The sequence below is a fragment of the Callithrix jacchus genome, chromosome 5 (assembly GCF_049354715.1).
Source record: "Callithrix jacchus isolate 240 chromosome 5, calJac240_pri, whole genome shotgun sequence".
Taxonomy (NCBI): domain Eukaryota; kingdom Metazoa; phylum Chordata; class Mammalia; order Primates; family Cebidae; genus Callithrix; species Callithrix jacchus.
This window is the reverse complement of record NC_133506.1, coordinates 99,817,185-99,836,115: the sequence shown is the minus strand read 5'-3', so window position 1 is coordinate 99,836,115 and position 18,931 is coordinate 99,817,185. Positions and strand designations below refer to the sequence as shown.

General features: G+C 47.0%; 2 protein-coding genes across 2 annotated transcripts; one reads left to right on the top strand and one right to left on the bottom strand.

Annotated features, from left to right (window-relative positions):
* The first annotated feature begins 5,242 nt into the window (after nucleotides 1-5,242).
* Nucleotides 5,243-7,579, top strand: CCL13 (C-C motif chemokine ligand 13). Its single transcript, XM_035300845.2, is given in 3 exon segments — nucleotides 5,243-5,583; nucleotides 6,412-6,563; nucleotides 6,986-7,579. Coding segments are annotated over 3 exon segments (336 nt in total). The 5' UTR covers nucleotides 5,243-5,507; the 3' UTR covers nucleotides 7,094-7,579.
* CCL1 (C-C motif chemokine ligand 1) lies at nucleotides 7,546-12,062 on the bottom strand. Its single transcript, XM_002748331.6, has 3 exons — nucleotides 11,915-12,062; nucleotides 10,614-10,725; nucleotides 7,546-9,525 (listed from the first exon to the last, which is right to left on the bottom strand). Exons 1-3 carry the CDS (start codon nucleotides 11,988-11,990, stop codon nucleotides 9,402-9,404), a joined length of 312 nt encoding a protein of 103 aa, XP_002748377.1. The 5' UTR covers nucleotides 11,991-12,062; the 3' UTR covers nucleotides 7,546-9,401.
* Between the last annotated feature and the right edge of the window lie 6,869 nt (nucleotides 12,063-18,931).

Sequence of the window (18,931 nt, the reverse complement as noted above, 5' to 3'; positions counted from 1 at the left end):
TACAAGTTGGATGCTAAATAGCTCAGCCACAGTAGGTAGGAAGCCACAGTAGGTCATCAGGACGAGTTGTGAGGCTCCTATTCCAAGGCCTAGCTCCTGGAAATTTCCAGATATACCCTGAGGCAGAAGAGAATCCACTACCTTGAAGGGAAGGACCCAGTCCTGGCAGGATTCATCACCTGTTGACGAAAGAGCCCTGGGGTGCTGAATAGCCAGCAGCTGTAGTCAGGTGGTATAGGCCTTGGGTGAGACTCTGAGATGTACTGGCTTCCTGTGTGACCCAGCACATTCCCAGATATGATAGCAACAAGGAGAGGCCCCCTTGCTTGAGAAAAACAGAGGAAAGAGTAAAGAGGACTTTGTCTTGAGCTTAGCAGCTCAACCACAATAGAGAAGAGCACTAAGTGGACATTGGCTTGGCTGAGTCCAATGCAAGTCCCCAGTTCCAGGCCTTGGCTCTTGTACAGCATCTCTGGACCTACCTTGGGCTAGAGGGGAGCCCACTAACCTAAAGGGTGAGTCCCAGACCTGGCAGCATTTACCACAAGCCCACCAAAGAGCCCTTAGGCCGTAAGTGAACATTGGAAGTACCCTGGCAGTACTCTTACGGGCCTGTGGTGGTGGTGGTGGTGGTGAACATGAGGAGAGACTCCTCTGCCTGGGGAAAGGAAATAAAAGAGTGGAAAGAACTTCATTTTGTGGCTTGGGTGCCAGCTCAGCCACAGTGGAACAGAGCACCAGGTATATTACTAAGGTTTCCGACTCCAGAGCCTGGCTCCTGAACAGCATCCTGGACCTGTCTAAGGCCTGGTAGAATTTGCTACCCTTAAGGGAAGGACGTAGGCCTGGCTGACTTCACCACGTGTTAATTGTAGAGCCCTAGGGCCTTGAGTGAACACAGCCAGTAGTCAGCTAGTGGTTACAGTTGGCCCCGGGAAAGACCAAGTACTATATTGGTTTTAGGTTCAACAGTTCAGTCCCAGTGGTGGTAGTCACAGTGGTAGTTGTGTAACTTCTTTTCCAGCTCCAGGGATCTCAGCCCAGAGAGAGATCCTCTGTTTAGGAGAAAGTAATTAAAAACAGAAAAACAAAAAAACGAGAGTCTCTGCCTGGTAGTCCAGAGAATTCTTTTGGATTTTATCCCAGATCACCAAGGTCTTGGAAAAACACAGAATAACATAGTAATTGTGGTGTGACCTAAGCATATGTTAAGTAGAAAGACAAAAAGATGAACTGATCCAAATAACTATAACAACTTTTGAAGACATAGATAGCACAGTAAAATATAAACAGAAACAACAACAAGTTAAAAAGTGGGGAGATGAAGTTAAAGTGTAGAGGTTTTATCAGTTTTCTCATTGGCCGTTTATGTAATCAGTATTAAATTATAATCAGTTTTTAAATAATGAGTTATAAGACATTGTCTGCAACCCTCATGGTAACCTCAAATCTAAAAGCACACAACAGATACACAAAAAATAAAAAGCAAGAAATTAAATTATACCACTAGAGAAGATAATCTTCAGCAAAAGGAAGATAGGGAAGGAAGAAAACAAGGAAGAGAAGACCACAAAACAATCAGAAAACAAATAACAAAATGGCAGGAGTAAGTCCTTATTAATAGTAACATTAAATGTAAATAAACTCTCTAATCAAAGGAGAGAGAGTGTGGCTAAATGGGTGGAAGAGCAAGGCCAAATGATCTGTTGCCTACAGGAAACACACCTCACCTATAAAGGCACACAAAGACTGAAGACAAAAGGGATGTGAAAAGATACTCCAAGCTAATGGAAACCAAAAAGAGCAAGAGTAGCTCTACTAATACCAGACAAAATAGATTTCAAGACAAAAACCATAAAAAAGAGACAAAGGGAGTTATATAGTGATAAAGGTATCGATTAACCAAGAGGATATAACTGAAAAATACATAGGCAGCCAACATTGAAGTGCCCATATATAGAGAGCAAATATTATTGGAGCTGAAGAGAGAGACAGACTCCGGTAGGATAACAGCTGGAGAGTTTAACACCCCACTTTCAGCCATTGAAACAGATCATTCAGACGGAAAATCAACAAAGTAACATCAGACTTAATCTGCACTATAGACCAAATGAATCTAATAGATATTTACAAAACATTTAATCCAACAGCTGCAGAATACACATTCTTCTCCTTAGCACATAGATCACTCTCAAGGGTATATCAGATGTTAGGCCATAAAACAAGTTTCAAAACATTTTAAAAATGGAAATAATATCAAGTATATTGGAACACAATAGGATAAAACCAGAATTTAATAACAAGAGTAATTTTGGGAACTATACAAACACAGGAATGTAAACAACATGCTCCTGAACAACCAGTTGGTCAATGAAGAGATTAAGAAGGAAAATGAAAAATTTCTTGAAGCGAATGATGATGGATACACAGTATACTAAAACATATGGGTTACAGCAAAAGCAGTGCTAAGAGGTTAATTTATAGCTCTAAGTTCCTAGAGCCATAAACAAGAAAGCAGTGGCTCAAGCCTATAATCCCAGCACTTTGGGAGGCTGAGGTGGGTGGATCACAAGGTCAAGAGATAGAGACCATTCTGGTCAACATGGTGAAACCCCATCTCTACTAAAAATATAAAAAATTAGCTGGGCATGGTGGTGCGTGCCTGTAATCCCAGCTACTCAGGAGGCTGAGGCAGGAGAATTGCCTGAACCCAGGAGGCAGAGGTTGCGGTGAGCCGAGATCGCGCCATTGCACTCCAGCCTGGGTAACAAGAGCGAAACTCCGTCTCAAAAAAAAAAAAACCTTCAAATAAACCACCTGACAATAAATCCTTGAGGCAATGGATATCCCATTTACCTTGATGTAGTTATTACACATTGCATACCTACAACAAAATATCTCATGTAACCCATAAATATGGACATTTACTATGTACTCACAAAAATTAAAAAATAAGCCTGCAGTTAATGAAGTTGAAATGCCAGAAATTCCCTGGAATGCTAGGAAGGAGTCCAGAGACTCAGGGAAGTGGATCTGTTGGAATGGATCTATCTATGTGCAAGCTGCTGAGCCATTCCTGACTGCACTCCCAGGGATCCCCGGGGGGATACACCCTTTAATCAAGGTATTAAGAAATGCTTTGATGAGATGTGGGAGGAGGGCAGGATGCTTGAGAGCTCCAATGTGGCTATTCTTTATAGATCAGTGATTACAGTGGGGTATGCTAAAATCCCTTAGTTCTCAAACTTTTGTGTATATCAGGATCACCTGGAGGGCTTGTTAAAAACAGTCTGCTGCTGGTGGTAATTAAAGCGATCATGATGTGGACAGATTCTATTACTGTGTTCCTTTCCATGATGTACCCAAAATATATGAGCAACCCAGTCCCAGAATCCTGTTTGTAAGTTCTATTTTATGGGGCCAATAAGAAAGTGTCCCAACAAGAAATAGATAACACTTTAAATGGAAGGCTTGGAGAAAGGTTTAGTAAAGAAGCTATTTACGAAGATGTAAGTGAAGAGAGACCACAGGGATATTTGTTACTCTGAGGCTATTAAGAACATGGTTACACTACAAAAATTTTGTCTCATTCTGTAGGATGTCTGTTCACTCTGACGATAGTTTATTTTGCTGGGCAGAGGCTCATTAATTAGATCCCACTGGTGAATTTTGGCTTTCGTTGTAATTGCTTTTGACGTTTTCATCAAGAAATCTTTGCCGGTGCCTATGTCCTGAATGGTATTGCCTAGAATTTCTTCTAGGGTTTTTATAGTTTTGGGTTTTACATTTAAGTCTTTAATTCATCTTGAGTTCATTTTTATATGAGGTATAGGGATGGGGTCCAGTTTCAATGTTCTGCATTTAGCTAGCCAGTTTTCCCAGCACAATTTATTAAACAGGGAATCCTTTCCCCATTGCTTATTTTTGTCAGCTTTATCAAAGATCAGATGGTTATAGATATGTGGTATTATTTCTGAGATCTCTATTCTGTTCCATTGGTCTATGAGTCTTTTTGTACCAGTACCATGCTGTTTTGGTTACTGTAGTCTTGTAGTGTAGTCTGAATTCAGGTAGTGTGATGCCTCCAGTTGTGTTCTTTTTGTTTAAGATTGTCTTGGCTATTCCACTGAAGCCTGTCAGGTGGTGAGAGGAAGGGAGAGCATCAAGATAAATAGCTAATGGAGGTGGAGCTTAATACCTAGGTGATGAGTTCATAGGAGCAGCAAACCACCATGGCACATGTTTACCTATGTAATAGACCTGCACGTCCTGCATATATATCCAGGAACTTAAAATAAAATTTTTTAAAAAGAACGTACTCCTAAATCTAAAAAGAAATGTCAGGTGTTAGCTCACCAAACCTGGATAGGAGAGTCATGACAAGACTACCTTGAAAGAAGTTAAAACCATTGGTTGAGAGATGTATCCATGTTGAGGAACACAGGGAGAAAACAGAGGAAGAAAAACTCAACTCAACATCCAACTCTGTTGTCCTCAGGGGCTCTGTTGTGACTAAACCCAACCAGAAGCTAGAAGGCCAGCAACCTCACTGATGTAACCCACCAAGACTGGGTTCCCAGGGCAGAGAATAGAATAGAAAAGAATGGAATGTGTGTCTGAAGGGACAGCTTGTAATATCCTTTTCTCCTGTGGGTCTTGACACATTTTTGTGTCAAAGGTAGGACGCAAATAAATTGAGTGGTATACAACCTTCTGATATTCTCTTGAAGACATCACACAAAATTGAAATGATCAGTTCCCTGAATGCTTGGAGGAATTCGTTGTTCAAGCCCTTTGAGCCCAGAGAATGTTTTGTGGGAAGATTTTCAATTACTGATTCCATTTATTTAATAGCTTTAGAATGACTTTCTATTTTTTATTTCTTTGTGGACCCTGGTAAGTTAGATTTTTGGGAAATTCATCCATTTCCTCTAAATTAAATTTTTGGCATAAGGTTCTTATTATTTTCTTTTTGGTGAATGTAGGCTCTGCAACTGGTTATATGTATCCTTTTTCTTTTCTTTAGTTTTTTTAGTGTAGGTGGAGCTTAATATCTAGGTGATGGGTTGACAGGTTCATCAAACCACCATGGCACATATTTACCTATGTAACAGCACTGCATGTCTCACAAGAGTTAATTTTCATTGTTTTTCGTTTTCCTGTTGGAGAAAGTAAGCAGAGAACAGCTCCTTGGATGGCTTCCAATGGTGAGTGGCTGGGGCACATTCCTCTCTGGCTCCTTGTGGCCTAGACAGCCAGAAGGAAGCCATGCTGTGCTGCTTCAGCCCTCAGCTTCCCTCTTGCATTTCCTAGAAAAATCTTTGGTCTGCACCTCCAGCTCAGCAGATTCAGGACCCCCCTTCATCATGACTTGTTCATCACCCTGCTCGGGCCAAGGTCCTCTGAGAGTTCTAACCCTCCTCACTCCCTGTAAAAGGCAGGCAGAACAGCCAGAGGAGCAGAGAGACCAAGAAACATTGTGAAATCTCCAACTCTTGCCCTCCAACATGAAAGTCTCTGGAGCACCTCTGTGCCTGCTGCTCCTAACAGCAGCCTTCAGTCCCCAGGGGCTTGCTCAGCCAGGTAAGGCCCCTCTTCCCTTTGTCTCTCCCTTCCTTTCCCTCTGTTTCTCTCTTCTAGGAAGCCCTAAGCCCAGGTGCCCCCACTTTTTTTAAGACAAAGTCTTATTCTATGGCCCAGGTTGGAGTGCAGAGGTGTGATCTCAGCTCACTGCGACCTTCACCTCCCAGGTTCAAGCAATTCTCTTGACTCAGCCTTCTGAGTAGCTGGGAATACAGGCACCTGCCACCACACCCAGCTAATTTTTGTATTTTTGGTAGAGATGGGGTTTCACTATGTGGGCCAGGCTGGTCTTAAACTCCTGACCTCAAATGATCTGCCTGCTTTGGCCTCCCAAAGTGCTGGCATTACAGGCATGAGCCACCGCACCCAGCCATTGCCCCACTTCTAAGCCCACCAGAGCGGTAAGGTTCCCCAGAGGTTGACTTTAACATCTCATTTTAAAGACGGAAAGCTGAAGCCCAGGTTGGGGACAGAAGAGACCCTACGCTGCCACCTCCAGGTTACCCCAGAGCAAGAATGAAACCTAAGCTTCTGACTCCAAATTTAGGGCTTTTCTTTGACTTCACCTGATCATCCCCAACTCTGCAGATCTGAGACCACACACAGGACCTTCTCACTGGCCTTGCCCATGGCCTCCCCTAGATGACAGTGACACGTCCCTACCATGCAGCTGAGAGTTTGAGATCCTGAGGCACATGTCGCAGGTCCCACCTCACCTCAGGGTCTAGGGTGGGAGCACTGGGCCTGGGGGTAAGATCCGCTTCTTCCTCTTTGCTTTGCAACCCATACAAATTCTCCTTGTTGCATTCAAGCTGAGAAAAGCCTAAGACATCCTCAAAGCCTTTTCATTTGTAACTTTATTTCTAAGTGCACTCAATGTCCCATCCGTCTGCTGCTTCAAGTTTAGCAGTAAGAAGATCTCCTTGCAGAGGGTGAAGAACTATAGGATCACCAACAGGCGGTGTCCCCAGAAGGCTGTCATATGCTCACCAGGCTCCTCTCCACCCCCACTTCCCCAATCCAAAGTTCTGCCCCAGGAGACAGACATCAGACTGACGAGATCTGACTCAGGATGAGATCTAACCAGAACGTATGATGCAAATCCTCCTATTTTGACTGCTCAACAGGCCGAAAGAGGGTCTATAACTTCCCATGCCCTGCTCCCTGGATGGGCACCAGCCCACAGCCTTTAGCAGATGCCAGGATCAGTTTCCCAGGGCCAGCAAGAGCAGCAGCAGCCTCCAGAGAATGCTTCTGTCCACACACCTCCTACTTCCTGTCCCAGAAGGATGCCCCTTCACCTGTAGCAGGTGGGCCAGGCAGATTTACAGCCCAGTGTGTCATCTCCTGGGTAAACCCTCAAAGAGTTCCATCCTAACAGTGCCAGCTTTCCTTCCTCCACAACTTCAGAACCAAACTTGGCAAGGAGATCTGTGCCGACCCAAAGGAGAAGTGAGTTCAGAATTATATGAAACGCCTGGGCCAGAAAGCTCACACCCTGAAGTCTTGAACTCTGCTACCCACACTGAAACCAAGCCAGAGTATGCGAAATGACTTTTCCATTCTCCTCTGGCCTCCTCATCTATACTTTGGAATATTTCTGCCATCATTTTCAAATAGAATGCATTCTGTTTTGTGATGCAAAATGTACTCTGTGTTAAGTAATATTGACTGTTAATTGAATTGTTGCTGGTTTGGAGTTTGAGTATGGGTGATCTTCTTTAAAGCAAGGCCTTGAGCAAGTTGGTTCCTGTCTGTGGGTTCCCGTGCCTTCCACTGTGAGCCACTGGCAGTGGGTTTCTCTTCTGCTCGCAGGGGTTGAGAGTGTGCCTGTGGACATGAAGGGACATCCCACGGACATGAAGGGATGCTGCAAGGCAGGGAGGAGAACTCTTCACGAATGTCAGGTGTTGCTAAATATGTTATTGTGGAAAGACAAATGCAATAATAGGCCAGCTGACATTTTGCAGAAAATACACTTTATTTAAAATCTCTTACACAGTGATGTTTTCTTCAGGGGTAATTTCCAATCAGCAAGCACTCTCAGAGGGGGCGAATAGAAGGCAAGTGTAGAGACCCTGGCCATGGGGCTAGCCTGGCTCATCTGAGTTCAAGGAGGGCCTGCCTCACCAGCCCAGGCTGTTCTGGAACAAGGGCTCCAGTGCCCAACATGAGCACTCCTGGCTCACAACTCATCAGTCTCATATTTAGTTCATTTCTTCATTTAAAACCACACTCCTGCCCAAAGTAAACCCCTTCCTCCCCTTCTAGTCTCCTGTCCCAATCCATGCCTTCCCAGTGCAAGCAAGTGATTCTGACTTCACATGCCCCTGACTCCCAGAAGGAAACCAGATGACCAAGTCCTAGTGAGCCCCAGGATCAGCAGGGAAGAGGGGACTTTGGCAGAACAGACCTTAGAGGATGGGGAAGTGTCATAGCAAAGATTCTTCCAGGGGAGGTGCAAGATGGTAATGTCGGGAGAGGGTCTTGGGGGGGGGAATATCCCCAAAATGATCTGATTCAGAGTTCCATGGTGTAAAAGTTGGAGACATGTAGAAAGGAAAGTTGAGGACAGGTTCTAGAGGAATTAGAATATCAGAGTGGGGGGTTTAGACTCAGTTCTGAAGGCAAGAGGAAGGTGTGAGGTTTTTGAGTCATCCAGAGGGAATGGTGGGTGCCAGGAAGAGTAGCCAGTGGCTGTGAATGAGATGGAGTTGGGAAGGGAAGGCTGAAGACAGCCTACTGCAATTGTCTAAGCAAGAGGAAATAGCGGGTGATGAAGGGCAGTCATGGTGGTAGAGGGGAGGAGGCAGATTAAGAAGACTGGGCCAGATGTGTGACATGTTGAATGGGGAAAGGGAAACACAGCATGAGACCTTCGCCCTCTAAAAGTGACCTTTAGAGGCATGCCAACTCCAAAACCTAGAAGTACATCTTTCCCTGGCTATTCTCTTTGAATCACACTTTGTACAAATTGGAGCTTGTGATTGTCCCTTTAAAGCACCAGGGCCTCCTCTTCCACCGAGGGTTCTCTTGCTCTTCCCAAGACAGCCTCACTCCTCCAGATAAGCTGGGTGGGCATTTCAATCAGACCTGGAACCCACCCATGCCTGGACACCCAAGGAGAGATCGGCACTGCTGACAACAGCAGGGCCTGTTCCCTAGATCTTGTACCACACTGCATCAGGCAGTACACTTGGCAATTTAGGACACCAGGAGTTGTCCTGGGAGGCAACAGCCCTGGGTTCTATCACCAGATCTGCCACCCCCCCACCCCAACTTGCTGCATCTCTCTTTAGCCCTCAGTCACCTCACAGGCAGAGAACCTCACATGATCCCCTTCAGATAGGGCAGCTGTGATTTAGTTATAACATCACCCCCTGAGCCCTCTGGGCAGGGCAGGAAGAAGGAGAGTCCTGCACCCAAATGTGGCCCAGCTGTGAACCCCAGCTTTCTCTTCCACTGCACCACCACTCCCAGTCAAAGTTTACCCCCCAGGACAAAGGCAGCCACTGAGAGGTAGAGAGTCGCTAATTTAGCTCAGTTCCCCTGGCACCAGGTGCAATATGCCTCCCTCCTCCTTCCCCATCCTTCAGCTCCATGGCCACCACCTCTCAATGCCCATCAAGTTTTCACGCTGAAATCCAAGAGACACAGAGGGGCGGGAGTTGATGACTCTATAATTTAAATGTATAAAGTGTGACAACATAGCTTATGAAGACCAAGCTGATCCTCCATGTCCCAGCAAACGTGGGGCTGAAGGAACGATGCAGGGCTGGGGGTTTCAGGGACAAGTGAAGCCATGTGATTTCCAGAGCTCATGATAAAAAGAAATCTGCTTGTTTTCTTTTTGGCGGGCAGTAGCTCAGCTTTTTTATGTACTTCTGAGCCCATTTGTCCGTCTTCAAGGCACAGGCTTCCTTGCCTCCCTTCAGCTTGAATCTGTGAACAGAGAACAAGAGAGAAGGCTGAGACACCCAAGCCACCACTGTGTGGGCACCGCACAGGCCCCATCTCTTCCTGCTGCCAGATGCCCTAGGCTGCTCTTGCTGGGCCTTGAGCTCCCCTCTGTAAATGGAGTTGCTGCACAAGATCTGTTGCTTGCACGCCAGAAGAGAGCCAACGCACCAGGAGCCTATGAATTGAGCTTCCTGGACCCCTCTGCTGGTTTCAATTTGTTGTATCAGGGTGGGGCTGAAGACCCTGAAAACATTCTGATGATGAAATGGGATGAAAAATTCCCATCCTAGAATAGCCTAGAATAGCTCTCTGCTCCAGTGTTAATATTTCTATGTCCATCTGGGACCTTACTTGTTGCATTGGACTCGTGTGTGTGTGTGTGTGTGTGTGTGTGTTTCTCTTTTGATCTTATTTCCTAAACCAGACTATTGTCCAATCTATATATCAACTTTGTCTCTTACTATCTGGGTGATCTTAGACAAATATCTCTGTCTTCCTAAATGTCACTTTTCATGATAACAAAAATGTGCCCCGAGAGGATTGGCAGACATAATACACATGAAAGTGCCTTAAAATGCTGACTGGTTTGAGAAAGCTACACCAGTTAAGTTTATAAAGACCCTGTGATGCCCCTTCACAGATAAGGAATACAGAAGGATACACAGATAATTAGGTATAAAGGAGTTACCTGTCTAAGGTTACCCAAGACTATAGGTTCCAAATCCAGAGGCAGGAATTAATCCTGGTTCCCTTGCTCTTTCCACTGCACAATAGTGCTTTTGTTAAAAAATTCCTTCCTCTGAGCCTATAATGCTGTGATATAATACTTGGCACCTTGGAGTTTCAGGAAACACAAGTCGCTGCAGGAGCACAGATGCATCCCTCTTAACACCTGCTAGAAAGCTCAGCGCTCCCCCTAGCGCCCAAGCGCGACTTGCACCCAGGTGTTGGCGGCGCTGGGTTTAGAAACCTTATTCTGGTGAAATACTGCCATCTAGTGTCTACTATTCTAATTCCAGGCTGGCGGGCTTCTGTTCTCTAGGGAAGAGATTGAACAGGCGATCACTTACATGAAACCATCATGGGGGCAGCTGGAGCTGGTGTTTCTGTGACACTGGATTGCCCCCAGGGAAATCTGTTTCCTCATAAATGAGAAGCAACAGCTGGCGAAGGACACATGCACTAGAAGAGAAACACAAATGGTGGTTTGCATCTATTTCTCAACCTCCCACCTGTAGCACAAGTTTTAAAAAGCAAACAAACAAAAAAAACGCTCCCCAGGACAAGCCCTGGCTTGGAGACCACGTCTAGAGGGTGCTGGCATGGCTCTGTATCATCAGCTACCTCGTTGTGGGTCTAGGTGAGAGTCAGAAGATTGGGGTTCAGATCTGAGCTCCCCACACACCAACTGAGTAGCCTTGATGAAAGTGTACCTCCACCCCAGCCCCAGACTTCTCATCTGTAAAATGAGACTTTTTGGAGCCTGGTTTCTAAAAGCTCATCCAGTTTTGGTATTTCACCACACGTGCATGGCTCTGCCCCAATATTCATGTCCAAGGGCTCTGGGCCCTACACCCTGGGGGCCTAGCTAGTCTGATGCAGGACACTGTGGTCCACAGTTCTCAGACATGACCTGGGGAAGATTAGGAATTGTCCAAGGAGTCCAAAGTGATGAGATGACAAGGGAAGAGCTCCCAGGAACTAGCTAGCTCCCTACTCGGCCTATTAAATCCCCTCCCCTCCTGCCCTGGTCCTCCGCTCTTTCTGAGCCTCCAGCTCCCACTCTGTCCATTTGTGCATTCTCCTCCTACACCTCATCCCCTAAGAGACTTGCATTCCAATTCCAGCTTCTTCCTCCTAGTTTTTCTGTTCACAGCCCCTTTCATGACTGTCACTAGGTTGGTATTCTCCAAATAGCCTTGGAGAGTGGACATCATCACCTCCATTTCACTGGTAGAGAAAGCGGAGTTTGAGAGCTAAAGTGACTTGTCCAAGTGTAGCTGACTGATGGAGCTCTGGTCCTGCCTTCTTACTCTGCTTGGTGTCTGTCACACTGTGGAAGCTACACCCAGGCCCTGCCCTAGACTTCAGGGCTCCCAGCTTTACCTAAGTAACCCCACAGGTTCCCTCCCTTGGGCCTGGATGAAGCAGAGCTGCCTTGTACTGAAACTAGAAGTTCATTTCTCTGTGTTTGCCCCAACTCATGGTTCTCCCACTGGCCCTCACCCCCAGCCCACCCAAGTTCGCCATTCCTCCTCTTTAGATAGGAAGAGGGGAGATAAGACTTGGTGAGGCCTGCTCCAACCCCAGAGTGGCTGACCACGTTTCTACTCTCCCCAGAGAGAAGCTAAGTGATGCCTGCCACACTCACTGCTCTTGCCGTCCACATCTTGTGGCCACATCCCAGCTAGCAGCAGGCACACCAGGGCCATGGCGATGATCTGCATGTCTGGTGGTCTGGCTCGGGCCTTCCTGGAGCAGCCTTGATGAGTCTGGTGAAGCTACAAGCTCACCACTGTGCCTTCCTGCAATGCCGAGGGCTTTTATTTTGAGACCAGGTGGAGTTTTCCAGGCCATGGTGGGAGACACAAGTGAGAAGCCACAGGGGCAGGGAACAGTTGCTCACACCCAGTGACCATGTGGTAAACTCCTTTCCCCGCCTCTCCTGGGTGGTATTTGGTGGTGATGGATTGATAGGTGACATTGGGAATTTCCCCAAGTGTGGGAGCCGATAAGAATCTTGACAAAGTGTGTGGGAACTGCCCTGGTTGAGTGGGAAGCTAAGAAAAGTAAGTGAGAGGAAGTGACCCACGTGTGGCTTGTCCACCCCTGCATCCTTCCATCCAGGCATGCAGCTGCTCCCACAGGGCAGAAGAGTCCGGACCTGGACAGAGATACACCTGCATTTGAATCCCAGTTCTGCAGATGAGGGAGGGATTACATAAACTTTCCCAAATGCATATCCACACAGAATGCAAATAGCAATACATGTCTCAAGGGCGTGCGATAAGAATTAAATAAGATTCTCTATGTCAAGTGTCTGGCCTAGATAGTTGCTATTTCTGTTTTTTTTCAAGCCTCAACACTTTTCAATAGCTTATTCTGTTCGAGGTCCTTGGGTAGCCCCAGGGAAGGCAGTTACCAATGAGATGCACTGCCTGACCTCGAGCCACTTCTCTTCAACTCACAAATAAACAAGCAAAAACCACCCAGAGCTACTCACTAGCATCTGAGAGTCCTGCCAGGGAATTTTCCCTTTTTGTTTGTTTTCTAGAGTCTCGCTCAGTCACCCAGACTGGAGCACAGTGGTACAAACATACTGCAGCCTCAAAGCGACCCTCCCGCCTCAGCCAGGGAATTTTTGCCTTTTTTTTTTCTCTAGAGTTTCACTCTGTCGCCCAGGCTGGAGTGTAGTGGTGCAAACTCACTGCAGCCTCAGACTCCTGGGCTTAAGCAACCCTCCTGCCTTAGCTTCACAAGTAAGTAAAACAATAGGTATGCACTACCTCACCCAGATAATTATTTTTTATTTTCATAGAGATGGAGTCTCACTGTGTTGCCCAGGTTGGTCTTGAACTCCTAGGTTCAAGCAATCCTTCTGCCTCGGCCTCCCAAAGTGCTGGAATTACAGGTGTGAACCACCACCCCGGCCAGGAGGATGTTCTTTAAGCAACGCCTCCTGTGCACTGGTGTGGAGAGGAGAATGCTAAGTAGAGGCGGGGTCTTGTGTGAGGACGACGAGGCATCAGGGAGCACATTTCATTCCAAGTCAACAGGAAAAGCCGAAGTGTAGGGTGCAAAGAAAATGACAGGAGTGAGAGTGGCTGCAGAGAGATGTGGCTGTATAGCTCCAGAGAAGGCTGGGTCATGAAGACGTGTGCTGTCCTTGGAATAAAGAGCACATAGTAGGTGCTCAAGGAAAAGTAGTGGAGCCAACTCTAGGCATTGAAATCATGAGGCCCATGTGTATCACATGGAGTGACGGCTAGACTGATGTACTCTGATCACTCACTCTCTAGCACAGAACCAAGCAGTGGCTCTGCACCGTCAATTGGATGGAACACCGAGCTACTCATCTGGCCATTTGTGGTTCTTCATGTCGTGCCTCAGAGGATGCCAGCACATTCAGGGAATTGCAATTCCTGACTGCAAGTAACTGTCACTTGCTGTCCTGTCCCTAAGGATTTTGCTCCTGCTGTAACCTCCCCCTGCCGAGCCCACCTCTCTGTCTCCCTCTGTGAAGATCCTACCCATTGCAAATGCCATAGTCTCCACAAAGGCACTTCTGCCATACCCAGCAGATAGGATCTCAGCCTCTTGTAAGAACCCTCGCGCCATATAAAAAGTCTTATATTCATGCAACACTTTCCTTCAGGCCACCCTCCAAACCAACACCTACATGGGAATCTGGCCTGTCCAAGTTGGAAGGGCCCTTCCAGACTGTCTGAAACAGTGGCTCTTAAGGTTTTGCAAAAATCTGAATATCTTAGTCCCATTTCAGAATCAGAATTAAAACACATGTACTCGTATATGTTGGAAAGGAAAAAAAATCTAGGTCATTTTCTCGGACACCAGAAGGTGAGAATCACATATCTAGTATAATCACTTCATATTGTGATGGAAAAATGAGAGGAAAGTGACTTGTCCAAGATCATGTTGACCTCAGGGACGATGGGACCTGAGGCCTGGTCTTTTGACCTTCATGTGCAGCTGTCTCTGAGAACATACTTTTTGCACAGTTCATAGCTAACCTCCTCCACTCAGCCCAACCAAGTACCATTTGTCCCTTCAACTGCTTCCTGCCACCTAAAAAGTGGTTGAAACCACAAACTACTGTTGTCTCTATGCTATTCTCTTTGTCCTTAGTGATGGATAAATACTATGTGCGATTTTTCCCACTGTGCGCTATGTATCCATCTTTTTCTTTTAACTTTTAAGTTCCAGGATGCATGTGCTGGATCTGCAGGTTTGTTACATAGGTAAATGTGTGCCACGGTGCTTTACTGCACAGATCAACCCATCATCTAGGTATTAAGCTCCTTAATCCCTTAGCTGGTGCTCCTGGTGCTCTCCCTGCCCTGCAGTCCCCCCAACGGGCCCCACTGTGTGTTGTTCCCACCATGTGTTCATGTGTTCTCACTGTTCTGCTCCCACTTATAAGTGAGAACATGTGGGGTTTGGTTTTCTGTTCCTGTGTTGATTTGTTGAGGAAAATGCCTTTCAGCTCCATCCATGTTTCTGCAAAGGACAAGACCTCATTCATTATGATGGCTATATAGTATTCCATGGCATGCATGTACTGCATTTCCTTTATCCAGACTATTATTGAGGGGCATTTGGGTTGATTCCATGTCTTTGCTATTGTGAAGAGTGCTGCGATGAACATCTGTGTGTCTGTGTCTTTATAACAGAATGGTTTATATTCCTTTGGGTATATGCCCAGTAGTGGGAGTGCTGGGTTGAATGGTATTTCTATGAGAGATGAATCCTTTTTTATTCCTTTACCATGGGGTGTCAGGAGAAAGAGAAGATACAACTGGGTGGTCAGTCAGCTGAATGTAACTGCAGGTCCTTTAGGTGTAGGAAGCAGAGAGGGGAAAATGTGGCCACCTCGGAAATTCTTTGCCCTTCCCCTCCTCCTTGGGTTGCTGCCAAGCCCTGTCAAGAAGGGAAACAGGCTGTCCCTCCACCGCTGGCTTCCCCTCCCCCACGTCACTGTGGCCACAGTCAGACCAGCACAGGCAAAAAGAGAGCAGCAAGACTTAGTCATGCTTTTCCTCTCCAGGCTCCTTCAGCACACGGGAGGAACTGGCTGGAGGCTCTTATCACACAGAAACTTAATCAGTATCTCATCCACTCCAATGTGACTGCCAAGGGCACAGGCTTCTCTAGGCTCCAGTACAAAGGCTAGGACCAAGTCATAACTCAATTAAAGAGTTGTGTAACTGAACAAGCTAGGACAGATGGCATAGGATGGACTGATGTATAAGAGATGCTCTCAGAATAAACACTGAACCAGTTATTCATATGTACACATTTCTTGGTTAGAAATTTGAAAATCAGAACTGCCTGGAGATAGGTTTTCTTAGTCATCTTTTACGAAATAAGTGCTAATTACAGAGGATAGACAGAAACCAGATAGAGTTCAGCCCATGCAGCTGCCTCTTAAGAGATCTCTGGCGGCACCCAGTGATGTCCAAGGGTGTCCGGGAGTGCTCCAGCCCTCTTTCCTCCTCCTAGATGGCCTGAGTGGCCTAGAGCTTGGCCCTGCCTGCTTGGCTTGCAGTTCAGCCTGATCCTTGCAGATCAGGGCACAGAAACTGACAAGGGAGAAGTCATTTGCCCAGGACCATACAACCGCAGAAATACTGGTCTTGTTTGTCCAGCCCTGGGGTCAAGTGTTCTGAGTTCCCTCACTTAGAGAGGAAGCAAGCTATGGAGGAAAAGCAGGATATTCAGACACAACTGGGTCAGATCTCAGTTCCACCACTTGACCCTGGGCAAGTAACTTATGCTTTCTGAGTCTTTGCTCTTTCTCATAAGCTGCACAGCTAACTAGACTTGGCACAACTCTCCTGATGTTTCTAAGATAAACTCCCCAGGCTGAGGCAGGAGAATCGCTTTAACCCAGGAGGCAGAGGTTGCAGTGAGCCAAGGTTGCACCACTGCACTCCAGCCTGGGTGGCAGAACAAGACTCCAGTCTTAAAAAAAAAGAAAAAAAAAAGATGAACTCCCCAGGCCTTAAACACATTTATTTGAGGTTACCCAAAGGACCAAGTGAGTTTTAAGAGAAGGGAGGGGAGAGGAGAAGAAAAGGTTGGATCATTCAAAATCATTGCAGAGCACCTAATAGGTACCAGACACTGGGGATACTACAGGGGCCAAGACAGACATGGGCCCTGGTATTGGGAATTGCGGTGAGTCAAGGTAAGTGTTTTCAGGAGACAAACAACGCCCTGTGAGCTGCAGAGTGTGCAGAAATGCTCACCACAGGGCCGGACACATGGTAGATGCTTCAGTGAAACTGTGTCCTTCTTTCCCCTCCATCCCGGCCCACTCTCAGCTTCAGCACATGAACCCAAGCACTAGCCTCTCCCCAACTGGGGCCACTTCCTGGTCTCTTTCCCTTCTCATGTGGTGCTGCTCGACACCCACACCAAGCCTTGCTTCATTGCCCACATGAGCACAGTGTCCTCTCGGGTCCTCGAGTCTGCACCAGACCCCCTACCTCCTGCAAGCACAAGTTCAAATCCACAGCAAAGGCCCAAGCACCGAAGCAGCTCTGGATTCAAAGTCCTTTCTCATGTTTTCCAGCACCTCCCTACACTCTGCCCACATTCCCTTCTCCCCTATTTTTTCCCCTGACATTCAGCTTTTTTTTAAGAAGGCTTCTCCTATTTACGTCTCAGAAACATTGTGAAGGAGGCACGGAGAACCCCTTGTAGCAATAGGAAAACTGAGGGGTGCCCCAAAGGATGTCACAGGAACCCAGCTTTTCAAGGTGCTGCTGATTCTGACACTAGCATGGCCCACCATGCTCAGGGTGACATGCAACCATCTCAGTTGGCCTCATAGGGTCCTGCCCGGCGCAGAGGGCAGAGTTGCAGCCACACAGTGCAGCTCGCTGCCTGCGCATACACCGACATTTACTGCCCCTTCTGCCTGGAGCACTCTTTGCTACTTTATGTGCCTAACTTCCTGCAGGCTCTCCAACTAGGAGCTCCCCGAGTGAACCCAGCCCACTCCTCACAGCAGACATCTCACACTAGTGTAATTTCCCGGTGGTTCACACTCCTTCCCATCTAGAAGCTCCCAGAGAGTAGGGGTCTTTCTGCCATGGTCGGCATTTCATGCTGCAGTGTTTAACACCGCGCTGGTGTGCAGTAACTATTAGCTGGAGAAGAGAGAAGGAGATATTTTAACATCACTATGGCTGAACTCATGTCACAGTTGAGAAATGAAGACCCTGGAGGTTAGCAGACAGGAGTTCACACAGGTTGCTCAGATTGGAATCGGGATAAGGAACTCTGGCCCAAATCCTGTGCTTTGCTATACCACACTGCAAGGTAGAAGACTGTAATTTCCATGTGTGCTAATGAGCACCATTCAACACGTGGGAGTCCAGTGACAGGTCACAGTTCAACAATGTCTTCATTCATTCATTCATTCATTGGTTCGTTCATTCATTCACTCGGCAAACATCTTTCAGCTGGGTCTGTGAGGATGCAGAATTGGTTAGACGGAGAGAAGGACAGGGAGCAGCATAGTAAGCAATGGTTATGAGGGTGGGCTCTGAAGCCAGAACGCCCTGGTGCCCAGTCCCAGCTCCCCTGAACACTATTTGTGTAACTTCTTTGAGTTACTTAACCACTGAGCCTCATCTATAAACAGGGATAATAATAGCATCTACTTATAGGCTTGTTGTGAAAATTAAATATAAAATACTTAGAATAGTGCCTGACATATTTCTCCGGGGAAATGGGAACAGTGACATCACTGCATGAAAGCATGTAGGCTGCTGTCTTCAGAGCTCGGGGGTGTGTGAGGCTGTGTGGCAGGGAGTGGCTAAAAATGAAGGGTGAGGAGGGCTGAGTCCAGTTGCACAAGATCCTGTTTACTGAGCTTTGCCTTGACCCTGTTGGCAATAGAGGGCCTGAGCTAATCGTTTGCTCAAGACAGAGGGTGGCCAGACCTGTGGAGAGGGCTGAGGGCTGGTGCCAAAGGCTAGGACAGATTGAAAGGAGGCAGCCAGGTTGGGGAGGCCGGTAAAGAGCTCTGGGGAGAGATGAGGGTCGAGGTTGCATATGGGAGCGTGTGAAAGCCAGGATATGAGCTGGCTCTGCCACCTGGTCTCTGCAGGATTTGGGCAAGTTCTTCTCTCTGATCCTCAGTTTCCTCACCCCAAAAGTGAGAAATTTGGCCTTAATCAGTGACTCTTGTCTTTGAAATGGGATTCTTACATGGATCATTTGGGCAGCTTTGGTCAAAAAGACATGTGCTTGAATCCCACTGTAGACCTCCACATTCTAAATGCAGGGCCGCTGGGGTTTCCTGAAAAGCCTTACCAGATAATCCAGTCCCATTTCTCCGCCCCATCAAAAGCCCCTAACCTGGATGGCCACTGGGACTCTCTCTAGCTTGGCATTTACTGACTCTCGGGATCTCCAAGCAAGGTCAGACTCCTGCCCACCAGCCATGCTCAAAGCATCACACTTGCCCATCCCTGCTGGGACAGGCAATTGGATCTGGCCTGTTAACAGCAGTCATGCAGAGGGGGCCTGCTGGGGAGGTTACCAGAAATGCCCCTTCCCCTTCTGATGAAACCTAATGGGACTGAGCCTGGCCTTTGAGACATTTAGGTTCCTCACCCACTCTAAGAGCCACACT